Source organism: Callospermophilus lateralis, chromosome X, assembly GCF_048772815.1.
Source record: "Callospermophilus lateralis isolate mCalLat2 chromosome X, mCalLat2.hap1, whole genome shotgun sequence".
NCBI lineage: Eukaryota > Metazoa > Chordata > Mammalia > Rodentia > Sciuridae > Callospermophilus > Callospermophilus lateralis.
Genome location: NC_135325.1, coordinates 125,642,341 through 125,666,111, shown reverse-complemented (window position 1 = coordinate 125,666,111; position 23,771 = coordinate 125,642,341). Strand labels below are relative to the sequence as shown.

Below are 23,771 nucleotides of genomic sequence, written 5' to 3'. Positions count from 1 at the left end.
GGTGCTTAAGTACACTTTTTTTTTGGGGGGGGGGCCTTTGCATACATCACAGTCTCCTTTAACAAATCATCATACACCAGGGAAAATCAAACAACAATTCTTAGACATGATTAGTTCATTCATTGGCGGGAACAGATTGGGTGGGGGTGATTGGTCACTCCTAAGTGGGGTACACATTCAAACTGATTGGTTTTGGGCCCTGAATGCCTACGTGCCAGGCTACACAGGGTCCTAGGTTATTGAACAACCAGAGGGTCAGGAGGAATATTTACTGGGCATTTCGGGTATTGTCCTAACAGCTACAGGAATTTCAGGTTTTGGGGGGTAACAGAGGAACTTAACAATACCTGGTCTTTTACACTTTAACTTCAGTTTCTTTTACCCTTACAGTTCTTTATAGAAAAAAATTGTTTGGGCCCTGCACAAGAGCATGTGTATATTTCCTGTACTCCACCAGTCACCCTCACATTCTGAAAGAAGCAGGAGAGTAGGAGACCTCTCAGCCCTGAGGCTGCACAAAAGGATGAGCTCCTAGGCCTGCAGTGCCCACAATGCCATTGGCCAACGCTGTCCCCATGCAGGATGGTACAGACAGTACTGGCTGTCCTAGTCCTGCTTGGCAGCAGGATTTGGAGTAATGTTCCTAGCCAACTAAACTTGAATGTATTCCTCGAACCCTCTGACTGCTCAGTAGTCTTTTTTAACCCTAATATTTTTGTTGTGTTAAAATACATGTAAGATAAAATTTAAAGCATTTAGCAGGCATCCTCCAGCCACCTATCCCTTAGGGCTGACCTCAACTGCAGGAGCCGCCTCGTCACCCAAGGCCACCCTTTTTCCAGGACAGTGCCCTGGAGACTGTAAGATGGGGTACAGACCTCCTGTGGAACATTATTACACTTTGACTTCTTCCCATCTCCTTTTATGAGTGTCAGTCCCTGATAAATATCTTGAATCCCAAACTGTGATACACTGTTGGTTTCTGCAGACCCACCTTGTAGCATCCTTGCATCCTCCTGCCCACACCCCACTCTACATCTTCCCATTGTTAGAATAGGCTTTTGGAAAATGTTTGTCTAATTGGGTCACACCCTGAGAAAGACTCTCTTAGAATAAAACCCAAGCCTTTTGTTTGGAAACAGGCTGATTTCATGGTTTAATGCCTCACTGTCACCAGCTCAAAATTCTCAAAGTTTTGAATGAAAGACCCTATGTTTTCATTTTGCACCAGGCCCCCCAAATGATGTGCCTGGGCCTCTTTCAACAGCCAAATATAACCTGGTCCTGACCTGCCTCTGCAGACTCCAGCCTGCTACTCTGGCTTCTCCTGAAACTTGCCAAATTGCTCTTGGACAGGGCCTTGGCTATGGCACCTACTTGTCTCTGACCTGACCTCTGACCACTCCTCATCCCACCATCCCTGCTCTGAGCTGCTTTGGAACTTTAGACATCATTCTTGGCCCTCTGGTGTTTTCTCGTTGGAACATACTTGCTTATTCCTGCCAGGGTGCCTGGAGAATTCTGTTAATCCTTGAAATTGTGTTGTGAGACTGAAGTCTGTCTTGCTGTGGAGCATTCTTTGTCTGATTTCCCTGGGCACCAGATGTGTTCCTTCAAAATGAAGATGCTTCATCTTTGTGTTAGATCAATTCTTTTACAGTACATCCTTCATGGCACCTTCTGCCCCATTACTTGAGTTCTCTACTTTAGAGACACAAATTAGCCTTATGTTGGATTGTATTGGTCTCTTCCAGTGCTGTATTAGCTTAGCACTAATTGCATAGCTTTTGTCTTTTCATCTGCATGCACTGTTTGTCTGATTTGATTTTAGGCTATATGTATTTCATTTCTAGCTGTTTTTCAGTGTATTCACCATAAAGTTTTGGTCGGCAGTTTATTTTTCTAGGTTGAGGATGTCTTTTATTCTGTCTTATCATTTCATCTGTGAACTCTTACTGAGAACATGTTGTGTTACAAACTTGTGAGGAATTTCCTCCCTTTCTTGCAGTATATTCTGTTTTTGGTGGGACACTGGGCCTTTCTCGCACTCTTGTGCTCTCTCTCTCTTTTTTTTTTTTTTGGCCATAATGTGAGCAGAGTTACTGTGTCACTTATTTCATCTTGGCTCCAGCTTGGTTGCTTCTGTGCAGTCATTCTGTTTACTTTGAGGTGGGGGAATTCTTGGCCCTCTCTTCCTAATCATTTGGCACCCTCTCCATTTCTCCCTCTGAGCTATCTTGTGCAGGCTTGTTATCTTGTGTTCCACAAGAATTTACATGCTGTGGGGGAGCTGCCAGCTGCAGCTGGATAGATAGTCTTCAGCCATAGCTAAAGAACTTTGACAGGTCCTTATACTTACTCACTCTAGCTGCATAAGCGATGTGTATACCTTTCTCTTAGGGAAAGGGACACCTCAGGCTCCAGGTGGTTCCCTAAACCTGAATGTACCTCAGAACAGTCATTTCTCACGGAATTGACCTGGCTTGCTGACTGCTTAGATGTTTCTCCTGTGTCTCCCAGCAGGAGTTTCTATAGTTCCTGGCCCTAAAAGGAGAAAGGGAAGAACTCCCATTCATTTGCTTCTTATACCTCACTGGCTGAGAATTCTCAGGATGTTGTCCATTCTGAAGCATGGTTTCTAGGGATAGAGGCAGCAGGCAGGAGTTCTATCCTGTTCCTGCTTTGTCCTCTGAAGTCTTTCCCTAGGCTGCATTCAGTCATGTCCCTTTCCTTTGATGAATTCTTCCCTTCACACTTGCATTCCCTGCCTTTATTTGTTTCTCATTTTACTAGAGACTGGGAGACAGCAATTGTGTAAGGAAGTTTGAATCCAACTGTCAGATCTAGGAGGGATCCCCTCTGTTTTGTTCATGTATGTGCAGAACCTCTCTGCGTCCCTGTCCCTGGTTAGCCTGTCACTAGCCTTTCCACCTAGGGCACATTAGGCTCTCTTAGGTCCTTCCATTTCCCACCAGCAAACTGCACTTCAGCCAGGCTGACTCACAAGTCTGGTTTTTCTGATGTTGAAGATTTTCTAGGACTCTTTTGGGGAGTTCTACCCAAATACATCCCAGTGGGTTCCTGCTTTGTGTGTATGCTTAATTGTGTGTGGTAGAATTGGGTGATCACTGCTCGTCTCACATTGATCCCAGCTGCACCACATCCTGCAGTAATTTCTCAAAGATTCTCAGACCCTAGCAGTCCTCATCTTCTTGCCAGCACTCATAAATACTCTCCATCCATTCCATTTTCTTGGTCATTTTAAGTACAATTAAACTGCAGTAAACATGAGGTCTCAGATGTCATTTTCAGGAGAAGACATGCAGACGTGGAGTAACCTACACTAGAGAAGACATATAAGGAAAATAATTGTATTACTCCAGAGTAGTTACAGGATGTAAAGACCAAGTGAGCTGGCCTTGTGCAGATTTTTCTCTTAAGTTTTATTTTCAATTGACACATATAATTAGAATGTGGAGGCAAAGGACAAATAAAAAGTAATAGAGAAGTTGTTAGAGAATGGAACATTAATCTTAAAGAGAACAGGGGCTGGGGTTGTGGCTCAGTGGTAGAGCACTTGCCTAGTATGTGTGAGGCACTGGGTTCAATCCTCAGCACCACAAACAATAAATAAAGGTTTTATGTTCATGTATAACTAAAAATATATTTTTTTTAAAAAGAGAACAGGCTTTCCAGAGGAAGAAATGAACAACAAAAACCTCCACATTAAGTGATGGGTCTTACTTTTCCTCCCTTCTTTTTCTCATTTGATCACTTTCATGTGGACAGTTGGTGATGAAGCCACCCTGCCTGGGTTGCAGTTGTGGCTCCACCATTTTACCAGGTTTACAACCTAGACCCCATCCTTCCTCCACTCCCAACAAGTCACATCATAGCCATTGCGTCCCTGTTCTGGAGTGCTTCCCTGGCTTCTTAAGGAGTCTCCCCTAGCTCACAGTATCTCTCCTTTTATAACAGTCATCAAGGTTGCTATTATTTCATTAGTGACTGCCTCAGTACACCAGAAAAAAGAGCAGAACAGATGCTTCATCCAGGTTGAGAGAGTCTTGAGGCTGTGTCATCCCTGACCTGAGCAGGGCGCAGGTACAGTATATAGAAGGCACTTGGGGAATGTTGGCTAATGAGTGAGTTCAGTGAAATGAAACAACCCTGACCTACTCCCAGCATTCTTGCTTTGATGGCTTATTTAAAGCTTGCTCCTAAGCATTCCAAACTGGAAGTGGTTTCTGCTATCAAACTTTATTCCTGTGTAGTACCAGGCATTTCTGTCTTCCCCAAAGGGAACCCCATGGAAAACAGTCCACAGATCCTCAAAGGTTAAATATGGAGTTGCCATATGATCCAGCAATTTCACTTCCAGGTTTATAGACCCAAGAGTATTAAAAACATAGATTCACACAAAAACACGTAGTCATTGGTATGATTATTCATAATAACCAAAGTGTGTAAAGATCTCAGGTGTCCATCAATGGATGAATAGGTAAGTGTAGTATTTCTCTAAAATGGAATATTATTGAGGCGTAAAAAAGAATGAAGTTCTGATCCATGATGAACCTTGAAGACATTATGCTAAGTGAAAGAAGCCAGTCACAAAAGGCCACAAACTGTATGATTCCACTGATGAAATGTCCATAATCGGCAGATTCACAGAAACAGATTACTCGTTGTCAGAGGCTCAGAGGAATGAGAATGGGAAGTAACTGCTTACTTGGGTACAGGGTTTCCTTTGAGAGTTATAACTGTTCTGGAACTAGATGGTGGTAATGGTTACTAAATGCCACTAATGATAAATTTCATGTTATGTTCATTTTACCATGGTTAAAATAGATGATCACATGCCCTCAGAATATTTAGCCAATGATATCAGTCTGACTAAAATGCCTAGTCATTAAAGCTTTTCTTGGGATTAGGGGAGTACCAGGAATTGAACTCGGGGCACTCAACCACTGAGCCACATCTCAGCCCTATTTTGTATTTTATTTAGAGACAGGGTCTCACTGAGTTGCTTAGGGCCTCGCTTTTTGCTGAGGCTGGCTTTGAACTCATGATCTTCCTGCCTCAGCCTCCCTAGCAGCTGGGATGACAGGCATGTGCCACCGCACCTGGCCTAGTCATTAAACTTATTGAACTAAAATTCCTTTCTGACTGTCAAGGTTACTATGTCCTGGGCTTCAGAGTTTGATATTTGCATTGGCTTGATCCCATCTAACATGTATCACCATAAGTCCCCATGCTGGCAGCTTTCTCTGAGATGGCAATTCTGCCTGTTAGGATTCTGTGCTACAGCTGACAGACTAAATGGGAGACAACTGTAGGCTGTGAGCACTGCCTGGATATTATAAAATCTGCCTTTATGATTTAGAGTAATTGGTGACATTACCTGTTTTAGTAGGGTCTTTAAAAGTCGACATGTAATTCATATACCATGAAATTCACTCATTTAAAGTATACAGTTTAGCTGGACTCAGTAGTATGTGCCTATCATCCCAGCTACTCTGGAGGCTGAGGCAGGAGGATCACAAGTTCAAAGCTAGCCTCAGCAACTTAATGAGTTAAAAAAAAAAAGTAGGGGGATGGCTGGGGATGTAGCACAGTGATAGAGTGCTTGCCTGGCATATTCAAGGCCTTAGTGCCACATTCGGTAGCATTTAGTACTTTCACAGTATTGTGTAGCCAATCACCTCTGTAATTCCAAAACATTTTCATTACCCACCCCCCCCCAAAAAAAAAAAAAAAACCCTAGACCCATTTGCAGTCATTCCTTATTACCCAAAGCTCCTGGCAGTGACTAATCTGCTTTCTGTCTCTCTGGATTTGCCTATCCTGGACATTTCATATATATATCTCCTTCATTTTGGGGGTTGAATAGTATTCCAGTGTATTAATAGACTACATTTTGCTTATCCATTCATTCATTCATCAATGAACACACAGATTGCTTTCACCACTTTGTTGCAGGAGACAGACAAAGCAGGACACTGGATATGAAACAGGAAGCAGGTTTATTTGGCTATAGTCAGGATCTGAGGGCAAAGATTTCGCTGTAATCAATCCCGCTGAACCCCTAGTTCAGGCAGTTTCAGAACTTTATACCCAGCATATAAGGAGAGGGGTCTGAAGTTTACAGTCTGCAGAAGTTCACACAAAAGCAGCTTTTTTCTTTCACAGTTCTGGGCAAGTTAACCCTTCAAGGAAACTACCGTAGAAGGGGAGAGCTTCTCTCCCTTTTCTTCCTTCCCCCTGCCAACTGTTACCTTGGAGCCCAATTATCAACCTCATCTCTTTGAAATGTAAATATCTCTGTGAAACTCAGGCTCAAGGCTGGAGGCCTCATTAAAAGATCTGTCTTTTTTTATCACACTTTGCATTTGCAAACACACTTCTACAAAGTACTATACTGGATAGTCCATAAATGTTTGTGAAAAACTAATAAGGGGTGTTCTGCATGTGGAATCTGATCTCTTCCAGGTTGGTGGTCTAAGTAAGATAGAGCAATAGGAAATAGGAAGTTTAACTACATTGAACTCTTGTAGAGACTCTTTTGCTGATAATCCTAAGGTTAATTATAGTAAAGATTTCTGGAAAAGCTTAATTAAGATTTTCTGTGGAGGAAAGAATGCCACTACAACTTGACTGATGTGAATCATGTTGGTGTACAAGTATTTGTTTGAGTGCCTGTTTGGGGTATATACCTAGGAGTGGAATTGCTGGTTCATATGGGAACTCCATGTTTAACATTTTTCTGAAACTGATAGATATTTCCGTATTAGGAATGAGGTTTGTGTGGTGAACTTGTGTTTAAGCTTTCATTTTATACACCTCTAAAGATGAGATTTACTATATTGTATTGGTTGCCTGTATTTGGGGAGGGATCTGTTTTTGTTTGACAGAAACTGTGTTTTTATTTAGCTTTTCAAAATATAGATGGTTTCTTGCATCTTCTCAAAGCGGGGACATTAAAAAATGTACCATGAGTTCAGAGTGGAGCAGCTGAACCTCAGGCTTTACCATTGTCTCCTTCTAGCTGAATCCCATCCTCCTCTATCCCCCATACTCCCCAGAGACCATGGAGACACTCTTCTTCTTCTGGTGCTAGTTTGATTTCACAGATGTTTAAAGGGCTAAAACTGGTGTCTCAAAATGCTGCTCCCTTTATATTAATTCATAAAGAGAAGGCCTCCTTGATTCAGAGATTCTGCAGGTTTTTATGAAAGTAGAAAGCGTTTCAGGCACTGAGTGAATGACACTATAGGATGGAAGCAGCCCCAGTGCAAAGAGATAATGTCCTCTAGATCTAGACTGTTCACCTGGGGAAGTAGCTACCATCCTGCCCTAGGTTTGCAGCCTCATGTGGTACTTTGGCTCTTTCTGCTGCTCCACAGGATAACTGGAAATGAAAGCTGCTAAGAAATGCATCTCCTGAAATTGGCCTAACATACACATGAGTGAAATTAGGAAAGGTCAGAATATTGCTGGAGTTCTGGAAGTTTCCCTGGAGCTCACTCAGGAAAGGGTAGAGAGGGGGCTGGATTCCAACTCAAGTGAAAAACAATTTTCAGCAGCTACTTTCTCATTCCTTTTTCGTTTTTCTCTCTTTTTTTTTCAGTGCTGGAATTGGAACACAGGGCCTTGCACATGTTAGACAAGTGCTTTAAGACTGAGCTACATCACCAGCCCTTTAAAAATTTTCTTATTTTTGAGACAGTGTCCTGCCAGGTTGCCAAGGTTGGCCTGGAACTTAGAATTCTCCTGCCTCAGCCTCCCAGGGATTATAGGCATGAGCCACCATGTCTCCACATATACCTTTTTTTAACCTGAAAACTGTAAGGATTGAATAGTTCTTTCTCAACTGCAATTGCCTGACTGGCTGAACCTGCCCCTGTTGCCTGTGTTGTGTCAAATAGTGCACCATAGGTGTGGCCTGCTGGGACTACCTTCAGGGCCTCTTTTTTTTTTAATATTTATTTTTTAGCTGGACACAATAGTTTTATTTTGTTTATTTTTATGTGGTGCAGAAGATCAAACCCAGGTCCTTGAATGTGCTAGGTGAGCGTTCTACCGCTGAACCACAAACCCAGCCCCATAGGGTCTCTTGTATACATGATTATTATAAGTAATTTTCCTTATAAAAATCCAGTCAGTTCTCACCATCAGAATTCTTAGGATATGGTGATTTGGCCTGAAACCAAGATTACTGCAACTCTTAATTTTCCTTTGCTATATCAAATGAAGGATTTGATCTAATGATGGCATTCTACTAACAGAATCTGTGAATGATGCTTTATCACACAGGAGTGTTACCTCATGATTTGTGTAGATATTTAAGATTTCTGAAGGCCTTTCTGCTCCAATATGATATATGCATTCCTGAAAAAAAGTCTGTGTTCCACAAATCATACAATAAAAATATGAATTCTAAAATAAAATAAATTGATTAACACAGCAAAAAAAAATACAAGTTCTCAACTGAGTGCAGTGGTGCATGCCTATAATCCAGCCACTTGGGAAGGTAAGGCAGGAAAATTACAAGTTCAAGGCTAGCCTGGGCAACTTAGGGAGACCCTGTTACCAAACAAACAGAAATAAATGAAAAGAGATAGGGATGTAGCTCAATAGTAGAGCATCCCTGGGTTTAATCCCCAGTACCAAAAAAAAATTGGTGGGGTATATATTTTTAGTTGTAGATGAACACAATACCTTTATTTTATGTATGTATTTTTATTTTTGTGTGGTACTGAAGATCTCACACATACTAAGCAAGTGCTCTACCACTGAGCCACAACCCCAGCCCTACCAAAAACTTTTAAAAATGAATTCATGTAGAGGATTGGGGTTGTAGCTCAGTGGTAGAGTGCTTGCCTGGCATTTGTGAGGCATTGGTTCAATCTTCAGCACCACATATAAATAAATAAAATAAAGGTGTCCACCTACAACTAAAAAAATTTTTTTAAGTTCATATAGAAAAAAATGGGGTGGTTTGGTAGACCACTTCAAACCTGTGTGGTTTAGTAATCACGGCTTACTAATGAAACCATTAATTCTTGTTCCAAGTACACCATGCACATTGCAGTCTCCATTAGCACATGCCCCCAGCATCATCATCATCCCTTTTTTAAAATATTTTTTAGTTGTAGTTGGACACAATACCTTTAGTTCACTTATTTATTTTTATGTGGTGCTGAGGATCGAACCCAGGGTCTCACACGTGCAAAGCAAGCGCTCTACTGCTGAACCACAATCCCAGTCCTCATCATCCCTTTTCATCATAACTACACCTTAATTGCTTCCTCATGCTGCTGCAAGGTCCTTCTTCGGTGATACTTTTTTCTTAAACATGGGAGAAATGTTTCTACGTCTTCATTCCCACTCAGAGCTTCACCATATAGCGGATAACATTGTGGAAAGCATCGTGATTCTTTCACCACTAAAAGAAGACTCTTACTTGATGTTTCCAACTGTTTGTCGTAATGTCTTTGTGTAACATGAAAGAAGCTTCTCTGTTACTGCCTCAGAATATTATGGTTAGGGCTGAAGATTTGGCTCTGTGGCAGAGCACTTGCCTAGCATGTAAGAGGCCCTGAGTTCCATCACCAGCACAGCTTCTAAACGTTGCTGTCATTTCCCCCTTTTTAAACATGTTACCATATTGGCACTGCATACATTTGAATTAATTGTAGTCATCATGGCACTTCACTCCTCAACACTTAAGCCTGGTTTTCCTAAGAGCAGACAGTACAGTTACAACACTCAGGAAGTCCATCAGTGAGCTAACTAGAACCTTATTCATGTTTCCTCAGATGCCCCATAAATCAGCAATGCTCTATTTTTTTGTGTTTTATTTTGAGACAGAGTGTTACCAAGTTATCCAGGCTGGCCTTGAATTTCAGTTCTTCTGCCTCAGCCTCCCAAATCTCTGGGATTATACCACCATACCCAGCCCATTAATCCCTTGTTAGTATCTTTCAACCCAAAATCCAGTCCAGGGCTGCATGTTGCAGTCACTTGTTGCTTTGCTTCAGTCTCTTACTCTTTACCCTATGTATTCCTTACTTACTAGTGTGTAGGTACATTTAAAACATTCTTATAATGTCTTCTCTAGTGTTTTTTTTTAATATATTTGGTCCAGCATTTTTAGTTGTTTCAGCAGAAGGACTGTGTGCTACATTGCTGGAAGCTCATCCATCTTCATGGTGTAACCATCCTTCATACCACTGTTCTCGTGATGCTGATGTCCAAGAGAGTACTGGTAGTTTCTAAACTCATAATTTTATTCACTTGTTCGGAGCCAGCCTGATTTTACTGCTAAGCTAGCCCTCGCTTACTAGAAGAGAGGAGTACAGCCATCCAAAGATGCAGATGTAAACTGGGCACATACCTGTAATCCCAGATACTCAGGAGGCTGAGGCAGAAGGATCACAAGTTGGAGGCCAGCCTGGGCAACTTAGCAAGACCCTGTCTCAAAATAAAAATTAAAAAGGCTGGGGATGTAGCTCAGTGGTAGGGCACCTCTGGGTTCAATTCTCAATACCACACACACACATTCACACACACAAAGCAGATACAAGTGTTGCTCCTGTGCCTACACTATACATGAATAAGGAAGTGGGGGATTGGTACACTCTTGTGTATTTTTTTAAAGAGAGAGAGAGAATTTTAATATTTATTTTTTAGTTTTTCGGCAGACAAACATCTTTGTATATGGTGCATCTTTGTATATGAACCTGGCCGCACTCATGCCAGGCGAGCACGCTACCGCTTGAGCCACATCCCCAACCCCCACTCTTGTGTATTTTAAGTACAATGTGGTTCATGGGGAAGCCTGGCTTACAGAATTGGGAGAGGAGAGGCAAAAGCTGGGAGGCCTGTCCAAAGTGCTTTTTAACTGAATCTGCAAGACAAAGATTTCTAAATGGAGACATATGTGAGAAGGAGCAGGCTGAGAGCCTCTGGTGACACAGGAAAGGCATCATTGGTCACTTTTCCTTCTAGGGAAAGGCACCACGATGGTGATAGGATAGGTACAATAACAAAGGCTATCAAAGAACACATGTGCACATGTGTATTACAGCAAAGCCAGGCATCAGGAGGTATTTTTTCTTGGTTGTAGACTCAATAGTAACCTCAGACACGTTTCTTTGTGTAGTTGAACTTCCTTTTTTTCATTCATAACACACAAGTGTTGAATAGGTAGTTTTTCTAAGGATACATCCAACTCTCAATTATATGAATGTATAAACTAGGTGCTCAGTTCTCTTCATAATTCATCGCAAGATTGTGTGTCTGTGTGTAAACTTATGGTCTGATTACAGGAAGGGTGAAGACGTGTGTTTGGTATCTTCAAAAAAATGTATTTTAGTAAACCCCATAAAACCCCTGGAGAGCAGCCTTGGGAAGCTGCCTAGCACCCTGGAAATGGGGATGTACAAGTGCCCCATTCACCCTAGGACTGAGCAGACCCGTGGGCCAGGGTAAACTCATTTGGAGAGCCTATTTTATATGAATTTTAACTCTATTCTATGCCAAACAGAATTCAGGTTTCTTTGTGGGATTTTGTTATTTCTTTTTAAATATGAATTAACAGTGAGAAAATACAATAACAAACACCTGTGCCTTTCAGTGCACAAAATGGAAAATCATCATATGGTTATTATTTACTTCAAATAATTTCACCTGCAGAACTAGAATACTAGAATTAGAGGCCCTTTATTCCCCATCTTCAGTAATATTAAAAGTTCACTTATTGGACACTTAGAAAGGATTAAAAACGAGTTGTTTAGAGATTCTAGCATGGGAATGCAGCTACTTATATACCCTTGACCAAAGAACAGTCCTCCTCTGTCTGGGGTGGTTGTCCTCCTCAGCTGAGCACATAGCTTCAGCAGTGATGCACATGGAGCAGTAAGAGAGAAAGAGAACACTTGCCTAGCTAGCCAGATCAGCTGAATCAAAAAATCTGGGCACAGTGGCACACACCTGTAATCCTAGCAGCTTGGAAGACTGAGGCAGGAGGGTTGCAAGTTCAAAACCAGCCTCAGCAACTTGAGCCCTAAGCAACTTAGTGAGACCTTGTTTCAGTATCAAAAATGGGCTAGGGATGTGGCTCAGTGGTTAAGCACCCCTGGGCCCCATCCCTAGTATAAAAAGAGGAAAAAAATGTTTTAGTTATAGGTGGACACAATATCTCTGTTTTATTTTTATGTGATGCTGAGTATCGAACCCAGTGCTTCACGCATACTAGGTGAGTGCTCTACCTCTGAGCCACAACCTCAGCCCAAGGAAAACTTTTTATATTATGTTTTTACTATAATTTATACTAGAACCTAAAAAAAAGAAAGTTGACTTAGGCCCAAGTCAAAGTCCAAGCACATCTTTCCCCTTTTATATGTTGTATCTAAAAAGCCTTTGAGGGCCTCTCCTCATTGACCTTTCCCTTCTCAATCAGTGGCACACTATCCCCCCACACTTTAATTTGGTCCTTAATTCACCCCTGCCCCACATCAGTCCACCAGTGACTCTCTCTACCCTCAGGCTGGTACTATATCCTCCATTTACTCCACCCTGGGCTCCACCTAGGGCACTACTAAAGCTTTCTCACCTTGTTCCTGCTACCTCCAGGCCAACTAATGACTTCTGTCCTTCCTCAGTTTCTCTTTCCTTCACCACAGGTAGTTTGATAAACGCTTCTGCATTTTACTTTTTCACTTAACAATGGATCCTGGAACTCACTTTGCAGCAGGTCATCCTTACGAAGCTCCAAAGTCCAGCATGTGGCTGTACCATAGTTTATTCACCAGGCCCCTGATGACAGGGATCTGAAGGGTGTACAGTGTTTGGCTAGTCAAAATAATGCTGTAGTGAATATCATCATGCTTTTCTTCTCAGAAGATTTCTGGAAGGCATTTCTTTGGTCATATAGTTGGTACTTGACCTTGTGGTAGTTAAGATATTTGAGAATACAAATGATGGCTGGGGATGTGGCTCAAGTGGTAGCGCGCTCACCTGGCATGCGTGCGGCCCGGGTTCAATCCTCAGCACCACATACAAACAAAGATGTTGTGTCTGCTGAAAAACTAAAAAATAAATATTAAAAAATTCTCTCTCTCTCTTAAAATAAATAAATAAAGTTCTAAACCCACTAAAAAAAAAAAAAGAGAGAGAGAATACAAATGAGATTTCTGAAGAAGCCAACATATCCCATTAGTCTAGTGTTTTTCTCAGACTCCAGCACTGTGTTGTTTCCAGGGAGCAGCCCTGGCATTAGGCAGGACCCTGGGGATTTATGTAGAATGCCTGTCTGCTGCCTTGGCCTTTCTCTTGCCTGCTGTGTTAGTGAGCTCCCCTTCTCTCCTCTCCATGGAGAGTTGCTGCCTAGTGGTGCAGCCCCAATGGCTGAATAATCAAGCCACAGGCCACACCTACATTCCCAGGGCTTTTCCTCATTTCCCATTGAGAAACCTAAGAGTGACAGAAATGAAAAGTGGGGGGGGGGGCGGGGTTGTGGCTCAGTGGTAGAGCATTTGCCTGGCATGCATAAGGCTCTGGGTTCTGATCCCCATCCCCCGCACCACATAAAATAAATAAATGTATTGTGTTCATCTACAACTAAAAAAAAAATTTTTTTTAAAGTGAGGGCTGGGATTGTGGCTTGGTGGCAGAGTACTTGCCTTGCACGTATGAGGCAATGGGTTTGATCCTCAGCACCACAAAAAATCTAAATAAAATAAAGGTATTGTGTCCATCTACAACTAAAAAATTTTTTCAAAAAGTGAGCCCTATGCTGAAACACATTAGGGACACATACTTTTCAGTGAGAAAAGGCCTCCCACATGGGCTGTTAGATGCATCTATATGTGGCATGGCTCTAGGTGAAACTAGCAGCCCCACTATGGACCCTAAACTGGTACAGGAAGATTCAGGATAATCATAAACTCAGGAATAAGCCACAGTGGAGCTGGGGTGCTCCCTCACTAGGATCTTGTCACTCAGTGGGAGCCACTGCTGCCTCCCCATACCTGACCTGATCATTCTGGAAAGTTTTGTCCATGTAGCTTCTGAGTCCTGGAGCTAACTAACCAGCCTTTAGTGACTTACCACATTGTTTGAGATCCAGTTTCCTGATGGTACATGTTGATGCACACCACAGTGCCTTTATTGCAGTTTCCACAATGAGGGCAAGAGCGGAAGTTGCTTGGGGTACACCAGTCATGTGGCGGTGACCAGCACTAACATGAACCAAGTAGGACAGGGAACTCTAGAGCTGAGAACACAGAGGAATGGTCATGTTCTTTTCCAGAATAAACTGCTAACCAAGGAACTGGGGGGTAGCTGCTGTTTCTTTATAAGCTTCCCTTGACCTGGCCTGCAGCTCAGAGGTACAGGCCACAGCATTGCCAGGTTCTGAAGTCCTGGAGTCTCTTGTTTCCCTCAGATGGTCACTAGAGCATTATAGCCAAACTGATCCCTAAAATACATGAGGAAAGGACCCTACCAGGCTGAACTGATGTGTAGGGAGGGAGCTGCTTCTGTCCTCATAAAATAATGGGCAGGCATCCTGCTGAGGAATCGGGAGAGTGCTTTTGGGTGCTCATCTGTGCCAGCAGGAAGGGGACACACTGAAACTAAACCTTTGTCATTTTCCCTCCACATCTGCTGGGACCAAGGCCATTCCTTATAAGGGAGTGTCTTGCAATAAAGGCCTATGTGAGGGCTGGAAATATAGCTCAGTTGGTAGAGTGCTTGCCTTGGGTGCACAAGGCGCTGGTTCAATCCTGAGGAACACACACACACACAAAAAAAAAAAAACATAGAATCTCTTCTCACACCAGAACCCTGAGCAGCAGTTGGCAATAGCTGGCATTTATATAGTACCTTCAGGAATTTTATTCCATGATAGTCACAGTAAGGAGGCCTCATTGTTGAGATGAGGAAACTAGAGCAAGAAATACTGAAGTCAGTTGCCTGGTTCTGTGTTTGGAAAGTGGCAAAGCCAGAATTTGAACACAGGTTGGCTGGCTATAAACCTTGTATAAGGTGTTTTCATGACACTGCTGTATACTATCTCCCTGGGGGTTGTGCTAGGCCATGTTCCTATCATCAAGTTGTATTGTGCCTCACACGCTGATTTTTATTGAGCCACAGATTTGATAGGTGTGTTAACACACTTGAGAAAACCTAAAACTCACCCAAACCTGGGCCTTCCTGGAGGAAACTCCCACCCCCATTGGGGTGAGCAACTCCTTTCCGGTAGAGGGCCTCTTGTCAGTCGGCAAGCCCAGGAGCCCTCAGGTATGACTCATATATTGGCCTCTGCCAAAGTGATTTCCTAAGAAGCTCCGAGTGCTTGTACTCAAAAGAAAGATACCCGTACAGGTTGCTCACTCCCTTGAGATGCTCTGACTGGGACTTGGGGTGGCCACATTGTGGGTCAAATGCACTTAGTCAACACCACTAGCAGCCCAGAGTCCCTGCATTGGGCCCCAGGCTAGCCCAGGAATACACTGGGGAAGTCACCAGGATCTGGGTATGCAGTAGCCTCACATGTGCTCCAAATTTGCCCTTGCTTGCTTTTCTGCAGACCACTGTGTTCTCTGTGATACTTACATACTTGTTTAACACTTCAGGGAAGAAAAGTCAGAAGACCAGGATCTCCAGGGCCTCAAGGACAAACCCTTGAAGTTTAAAAAGGTGAAGAAAGATAAGAAAGATGACAAAGAAGGCAAACATGAGCCTCTGCAGCCATCAGCCCACCATTCTGCCGAGCCAGCAGAGGCAGGCAAAGCAGAGACATCAGAAGGATCGGGCTCTGCCCCAGCTGTGCCAGAAGCTTCTGCTTCCCCCAAGCAGCGCCGTTCCATCATTCGTGACCGGGGACCCATGTATGATGACCCCACCCTGCCTGAAGGTTGGACACGAAAGCTTAAACAAAGGAAGTCTGGCCGCTCCGCTGGGAAGTATGATGTCTATTTGATCAAGTAAGTAAGAGCTGGTCTTGTTTCTCCAGGGTGGGGAGGTCAGGGACAGGGATCCATTGGAATTATAGCTCTTTGCTGCTCATTGATCAGAAAAATGTGTGTGGATAACCCCACCTGGGGGGCGAAAAAATAATGAACAGAAGGACTAGGTATGCTTAAAAATGACTTTGTACAGAGGTCTCTATCCTGCCTGGAAGTGCTAGGGGTAGCAGGCCCATTTTACCCTTGCCATACCTCAAGTCCTTGTCTGGAGATGAAATAGCAGAAGTATCTAGTCTGATTTTATTTTCCTCTGCAAATCAGTATTGGGTAATGTGTGCTAAAAGGGTTTCTGGGAAAAGAGGCAGACAGGCTCTATGTGCATTTCCAGCTGTCTCTTTTGCATTTGTCTAGCATTAGAGTGACAGCTGGGTGTTCTTGGTTGAAGCAGAGTTAACTTCCAGGGTCAAAGGTTTAGAGGAGCAGTTAAGAAGTACATCCCAGTTCTGCACCTTAAATGATCCCAGAAAGGCTAGCAGTTTTCAAAGTATGATTGGGAACAGTCTCATTTAATGCCACAATTCTAAGAAGGATGAGCAAAGCATTATCCCACTGAAATGGATTTCCAGAGCAACTGAGCACCATGTCCAAGTTCAGACACAGGAATGTTCTGATGGTGGATCAGGCCTGGGCAACAACCAGCAGAATGAGCCCCAGCCTGATGGCCCCCACTTTTCTAAACCTGACCCCTTTGGTTGCTGGATTGTTCAGAAGGTCAGAGGAGTGGCCTGGGTTATAGTCAGGTCCACCTGGGTTGTAGTTATAGCCGTGAAGGAGTCTTCCATCTGGTCCGTGCAGGACACCGTGCTCCCCATCAGGGCTTCCAGCCAACATCTGGTGAGCAGCCAGCACTGAGTTGTTCTGGCACCAGAGCAGGCCATACAGGTGCTCACCCCCTGGTGACCTGATTCCTGCCCATACATCTGACCTGGTTGTGCCCCTTTAGCTCATCCCGATTTTTTTTTCAGTGTGACTCTTGATCGAGTATAACATCTATCAGAGAGCTCACCAGCACCATCTGCTCTGCCTCATCTCTGATATTGCTATGGAAAGCTTCTGATTTTTCTTTGTGTCTCTTCGTTTGTCCCACAGTCCCCAAGGAAAAGCCTTTCGCTCTAAAGTGGAGTTGATTGCGTACTTCGAAAAGGTAGGCGACACCTCCCTGGACCCTAATGATTTTGACTTCACGGTAACTGGGAGAGGGAGCCCCTCCCGGCGAGAGCAGAAACCACCTAAGAAGCCCAAATCTCCCAAAGCTCCAGGAACTGGCAGAGGTCGGGGACGCCCCAAAGGGAGCGGCACCACGAGACCCAAGGCAGCAGCATCCGAAGGTGTTCAGGTGAAAAGGGTCCTGGAGAAAAGTCCTGGGAAGCTCCTGGTCAAGATGCCTTTTCAAGCATCACCGGGGGGCAAGGCCGAGGGGGGTGGGGCCACCACATCTGCCCAGGTCATGGTGATCAAACGCCCTGGCAGGAAGCGAAAAGCTGAGGCCGATCCCCAGGCTATTCCCAAGAAACGGGGCAGAAAGCCAGGGAGTGTGGTGGCAGCTGCTGCTGCTGAGGCCAAGAAAAAAGCCGTGAAGGAATCTTCCATCCGGTCCGTGCAGGAGACCGTGCTCCCCATCAAGAAGCGCAAGACCCGTGAGACAGTCAGCATTGAGGTCAAGGAAGTAGTGAAGCCCCTGTTGGTGTCCACCCTCGGTGAGAAGAGTGGGAAGGGACTGAAGACCTGCAAGAGCCCCGGGCGGAAAAGCAAGGAGAGCAGCCCCAAGGGGCGCAGCAGCAGCGCCTCTTCACCCCCCAAGAAGGAGCACCACCATCACCACCACCACTCAGAGTCCCCAAAGGCCCCTGTGCCGCTGCTCCCACCCCCGCCCCCGCCCCCACCCGAGCCTGAGAGCTCTGAGGACCCCACCAGCCCCCCTGAGCCCCAGGACTTGAGCAGCAGTGTTTGCAAAGAAGAGAAGATGCCCCGAGGAGGCTCACTGGAGAGTGACGGCTGTCCCAAGGAGCCAGCTAAGACTCAGCCCGCCGTCGCTACTGCCGCCACAGCCGCAGAAAAGTACAAACACCGAGGGGAGGGAGAGCGCAAAGACATTGTTTCATCCTCCATGCCAAGGCCAAACAGAGAGGAGCCTGTGGACAGCCGGACGCCCGTGACCGAGAGAGTTAGCTGACTTTACACAGAGCGGATTGCAAAGCAAACCAACAAGAATAAAGGCAGCTGTTGTCTCTTCTCCTTATGGGTAGGGCTCTGACAAAGCTTCCCGATTAACTGAAATAAAAAATATTTTTTTTTCTTTCAGTAAACTTAGAGTTTCGTGGCTTCAGGGTGGGAGTAGTTGGAGCATTGGGGATGTTTTTCTTACCGACAAGCACAGTCAGGTTGAAGACCTAACCAGGGCCAGAAGTAGCTTTGCACTTTTCTAAACTAGGCTCCTTCAACAAGGCTTGCTGCAGATACTACTGACCAGACAAGCTGTTGACCAGGCACCTCCCCTCCCACCCAAATCTTTTCCTCATGTGGTCATTAAGGACAGAGAACAGTTGAGAGGACACTCCAGTTTTTGGTGCCATTGGTACCCCACCCACAGCTACTCTGTCTCCCTCACCTCTCCCACTCCCAACCATGGTGGGACAATGAGGTATGAGGCAGGAGAGACCGTTGGATTCTTTAGAGAAGACGACGGAGATGGCCAGTGGCTATGGCCCATGTGATCCCACCCGTGGTGACACAAGTCTAGCCCCACGTGAGCCCCAATCCAAAACTGATGACATTTCACAGGACAGGAAGGTGGTACCTGGTCTGTTCCAACTCTGGCATGGCTAAGAGGAAGTCCTGAACTGCTGAGTGTAGATTGGCCTGAGCCACAGGAGAGGGTGGCCCAGGATGAGGTGGCATCAACCATTCTCGAGGCACTTCATCCAGTGGGTGGCGCTAAAGAGAGAAACTATGGAAGCAGCAGGAGGAGGCACAGGCAGGCTGGCCCAGGATCAGGCCAGGCCTAGTGCAGCAGGGCAAGAGAGATTCCTAGTTGCTCAGAGCAGTCTCTGACTGGTAGTTAGGGACTTATTGATGGGACAAAGGGCAAAGAGGGAAGAGAGGGAAAATGTTCTTCCAATTACTTTCCAGTTCTCCTTAAGGGACAGTTAAGATTATTTGCACTATTGAGTCTTCATGTTCCCACTTCAAAACAAACAGATGCTCTGAGAGCAAGCTGGCTTGAATTGGTGACACTTTGTCCCTCAAGCCACCAGACATGATGACTACCTGGATTTGTATATACCTGCGCTTGTTTTAAAGTGGTCTCAGCACATAGGGTTCCCACGAAGCTCCGAAACTCTAAGTGTTTGCTGCAATTTTATAAGGACTTCCTGATTGGTTTCTCTTCTGTCCTTCCATTTCTGCCTGCCTTTCATTTCATCCTTTCATTTCTTCCCCTTCCTCCTACCTCCCAGTTCATCCCCTCTGTTCCAGGCAGCCGCAATGCCCAACCATACACTGAGCTGACACAGTTGGCTCCACCCCCTAGAACTCTCCTTCCCCTTTGCCTCCCTGTTACCAGCACTAGCCCCATCATTTCTGATCCCTGAGGAAGTCCTGGGCTCTGCTGAATCTGCCCTGGCATCTGTGAAGAGCAGTGAGTTTTTGCTCTCCTAAGTAGGCCCTCTTCCCTGGTAAGAAAAAGGCAAAAGACTTCAGACCCTAAACAACATGCCTTTTCACCCTTCTGCTTTAAAGAAGTGCCAGAGAAGCTAGGCCACATGTGGTATCTGAGGAAGGCACAGATGTCCCCTGTGGCCTGCCAGTCATTGAGTGGCCCAGCAGGGGCTCCATGCCCATCACCCTCGGCCCCCCTCAGAAGTCTGATGTCTAGCAGAGTGTGGCAGGGCAGATGGCAGGACAAGTGCAAATCCTCCAAAGACCTGAGCTGGCACCCACACCTAAGTCCCCAGTCCCTCCTCTGCCCTCCCTTTCCCTACCCAGTCCTCCTCCAGTGGAACTGTTTTACTTTTGCTTGCTATAGACTGGGCAGGGCCGACATACCACACATTTCAATCTCTGGTCTGTGAGTGTGGTGTTGGGGTTTAGAAGCTTGGGCTTGCTGTGGGTTTTTAATTGATCACTCTTCATTTGGGATCCCAAAGTTTTCACCTCTGTTCAGGAAGTCCTTATCTAGCTGCATATCTTCATCATATTGGTATATCCTTTTCTGTGTTTACAGAGATGTCTCTTATATCTAAATCTGTCCAACTGAGAAGTACTTTATCAAAGTAGCAAATGAGACAGCAGTCTTATGCTTCCAGAAACACCCACAGGCACGTCCCATGTGAGCTGCTGCCATGAACTGTCAAGTGCGTGTTGTCTTGTGTATTTCAGTTATTGTCCCCTGGCTTCTTTCTTAATACGGTGTAATCATGAAGGAGTGAAACATCATAGAAACTGTCTAGCACTTCCTTGCCAGTCTTTAGTGATCAGGAACCATAGTTGACAGTTCCTATCAATAGTTTAAGATAAAACCGTGTTTGTCTCTTCTGGAATGGTTAGAAGCGAGGGAATTTGCCCCGTTCTGTTTGTAGAGTCATAGTTGGACTTTCTAGCATATTTGTATCCATTTCCTTATGCTGTACAAGCAAGTCCTGCAACCAGACTCCCATCAGCCGATCCAATCCCTTCTGCCCGCTCTGCTGTTGATCCTCCCAGCCTCACTTCTGACTCCTCCCCAGGAAGGGAAGCGGGGTCAGAGGAGGGGACGAGTACTTTGGAACTCCTCTTCCTCCAAGGACAAAAGGCCCCTGACCCTGCAGTGGCCTCGCACTCCTCGCACCCCCAAAGGACACCTACCTATCCACACAAGCACGACACTCGGCCAGGTTGTCACCAAGAAGAATGTTGTGGTTTTTGCACATTATACTTAGTCCAGCTAAATGTGGCTGCTGGGCTGGGTGCCACCTGGTCTTGGGAAGAGGAGTGTAGGGGCCACCAGGCCCCCCTGTCACCTGGGTTGATTGGGCATTCATGGTTGGGAACACAGCATTTCAAGTGTTGTTTTCTTTCAGTTGGGCCCCACCTGCAATTTCCTCACTCCCCAGATGCTTTCCCTTAGAGTTGGTTCCCAAACTGCAGGTGGTGTCTGCAGCTCCTTAGGGTTTAATCCATTCCCCCCTTTTTTTCCCCATTCCTTGTTCCCCAAATAAGGGCATCATGAGTCAGTTGCATCTAAATAGGCAGCTTTGGCAGTTTATCACCCTGGCAGGCATGGGCCCTGCAGCTCCCAGGCCACCCCTGCCTTGGGTCAAGTTGTAGGAGGTTGGAGGGAAAGCCTTAAGCCATGGGATTCTCACCAGCTGTGTCCGGCCCAGTTTTGGGGTGTGACCTCAATTTTGTCTGTACTTGAACACTATGAAGATTGGGGGGGCATCTTTCAGTGAATATGTGAATATAGGAATTGACCGACAGCTTTCAGATACCATTGGGCTAAGTCACTAAGGTCACATCCACAGTCTCCCCTACCCTGTCCTAGTTGTTAGTTACTACCTCCTCTCCTGACAGAATGCTGTATATCCTTCAGCTTCTCGCAGGTATACCCAGCCTGGCCCTGCCCTACCCATTGGTGGGTCTATCGTAACCAGTGGAATTGCTGGCCTTGACAGTTCTGTGAGCTGAGGATGCTCAGCACAGCCAGGCTCTAGTACAGCTCCCTTCTGCTGGCACTGCATGCCCATATCAAAAGGCAGAAGGGACATCTAGAAAAACCACATCCCCCAGTCTATCAATGCCAGACTAGCCAAGAGCCCCAGTTTCTCAGCTCACCGGATGGTGAAAGCTGCCACTCTAGTGTGGGTGCAGAGGACAGTATATTCATCAGTAGCATCATACAGACTAGTAACCACACACATTGGAAATGGAACCAGAGCAGCCCTAAGATGTCACCTGCTTCTGTGCTGAGCATCTTACTGCTGTGACAGTGATCATGAAGGACAGTAATAACAGAAACAAACTGCTAAGTTAGGTGGGGAAAGGAGTTTCCTTACCCAACAGGATCTCTGATAAGTGGCTCAAGCCCAGGAGAGCAAAAGGGTATGTACTGAATCCACCAGGTGGGACCAATCAGATTTCGTTTAGCACAAGTGGAGCCTAGTAGCCAGAGCCCTGTGTGCCCATCCAGCCACAGCCCCTTTCACAGAGCATGCCAGCCAGGGTCTGGGCTGACAACGTTGGGTAGATCACTGGTGCGGGTTCTTTGAGAAGACCTTTGCGCATCAGTTCATAGCCCCTGTCCTTGCCCATTACTGTCTCCAGATTCAGGTTCACACCTGCAAACTCTAGGACCAATGGCCTAGACTTCGGGAAGTATGCAGTTTCTAGAGCCCCTTGTGGACAATGGCATAGCAAAGCCCCAAGTTGCTGCCGAAGGGGACCTGAGAAACCTGCCACAGGAGTGGGGCAGGGGCAAATGCAGTAGTGCCCCATGCCTGGGCCAAACCCTCTGCTCCCTCCACATCCTCTTCCCACTCTTCATCCCTGCTCTCTGCATCAGTGAATCATGCTCCACTCTGAAGGGATTTGTTGATTCTCTCCATTTTGATGTCTTTCTCTTTTAGATACTATATCAATCTTTAGAAAAAGGCTTAGTCTAATTGTTATAAATCGCTAGGATACTGCCTCCTCCAGGGCCTAAAATTACATATTAAAGGGGAAAATTTGAACACTGAAACCAGTTCTCAACAATTTAGAAGGAAAACCTAGAAAACATTTGGCAGAAAATTACATTTTGATGTTTCTGATGAATAAGAGCAAGCTTTTGCAAAAATGCTGATCTAAAAATACTTACTGCTTGGCCTAAGATGTCTGTTGAACATTATGGGCAAAGGAAACGCCAATCTGAAGCCTCCTGCTACAGGAGATAGAACCAGGGACCTCTTGAGATTCTGAGCCTTTTGTCAGTGGAGAACCATGTTAGGTTGTTGTCCCTGAGGACATGGCTTCTGACTCTTATCTTTTGTGGGTGGTGTGAAGGTTAACAGCCTGCTTGGTCCCAAAGCTGCAAGAGGCCAGCTCTTGGTGTGGGAAGCAGAACATTTACCAGTGGCCCAGAAGTCCCAGCACCACCCAGTTTTCCACTCTTATCTTGACAGCCTGCCTGAGCACTGTTTTGTCAGGAAAACAGTTCTATGGAGGGAACTGGGAAGGTCCTCTGCCGGGGTGGGGGGCCTTCCCTCTGTATTTCTGCTCTGCTCCCTTCTGGGAGGAGGAGAGGTTGAGTGCAAATGAAGTGGCTGAGTGGCAAGCACCCTAGCACTCCCTGTTGAACTCACCCCAGAGCCTCTCTGCCTCCCCAGATCACCCTGCCTGCCCTTTGAAGAGACACGAGAGCCCCTGAGGCAGAGGGAGAGAGGGCAGTGAAGGAGGAGGACAGGGCCCCTGTCTGCAGAGGGAGGGACCAGACCTTTATGGAACAAAGTCTGGCCTTTGAATTCAAGAACTTTGGGGCATTTGGCAAATGGTCTTTGCTCCCTAGTTCCCCCCTGTTTACCTTATCTTTTATCAGGTCCTGCTCAGCAGTGAAAAGGCCAAGAGGTTTGGCTCCTGCCCACTGGCGGCCCCTCTGCTCGCAGTGTCTGTGTGTCAAGTGGTAAAGCTGTTCTTCCTGGTGACCCTGATTATATCCAGTAACTTATAGACTATACACATAGGCCTGCTTTGTTTCCTCTGTCCTGGGCTTTTGTTTTGCTTTTT

General features: G+C 45.4%; 1 protein-coding gene across 2 annotated transcripts in view; it reads left to right on the top strand.

Moving 5' to 3' along the window:
* Positions 1-18,340, top strand: part of Mecp2 (methyl-CpG binding protein 2) — a 57,168-nt gene extending 38,828 nt beyond the window's left edge. Inside the window, exons 1-3 of one of the 2 annotated variants that reach the window (XM_077107701.1) lie at positions 15,973-15,992; positions 17,124-17,178; positions 17,288-18,340. In XM_077107701.1, the coding sequence (XP_076963816.1) occupies positions 17,416-18,207 (792 nt within the window). In that variant the 5' untranslated portion in view covers positions 15,973-15,992; positions 17,124-17,178; positions 17,288-17,415 and the 3' untranslated portion in view covers positions 18,208-18,340. Of the gene's footprint in view, positions 1-15,641; positions 15,993-17,123 lie in introns of those variants that run through there. The other variant, XM_077107700.1, reaches the window with a different exon arrangement.
* The last annotated feature ends 5,431 nt before the right edge of the window (positions 18,341-23,771 follow it).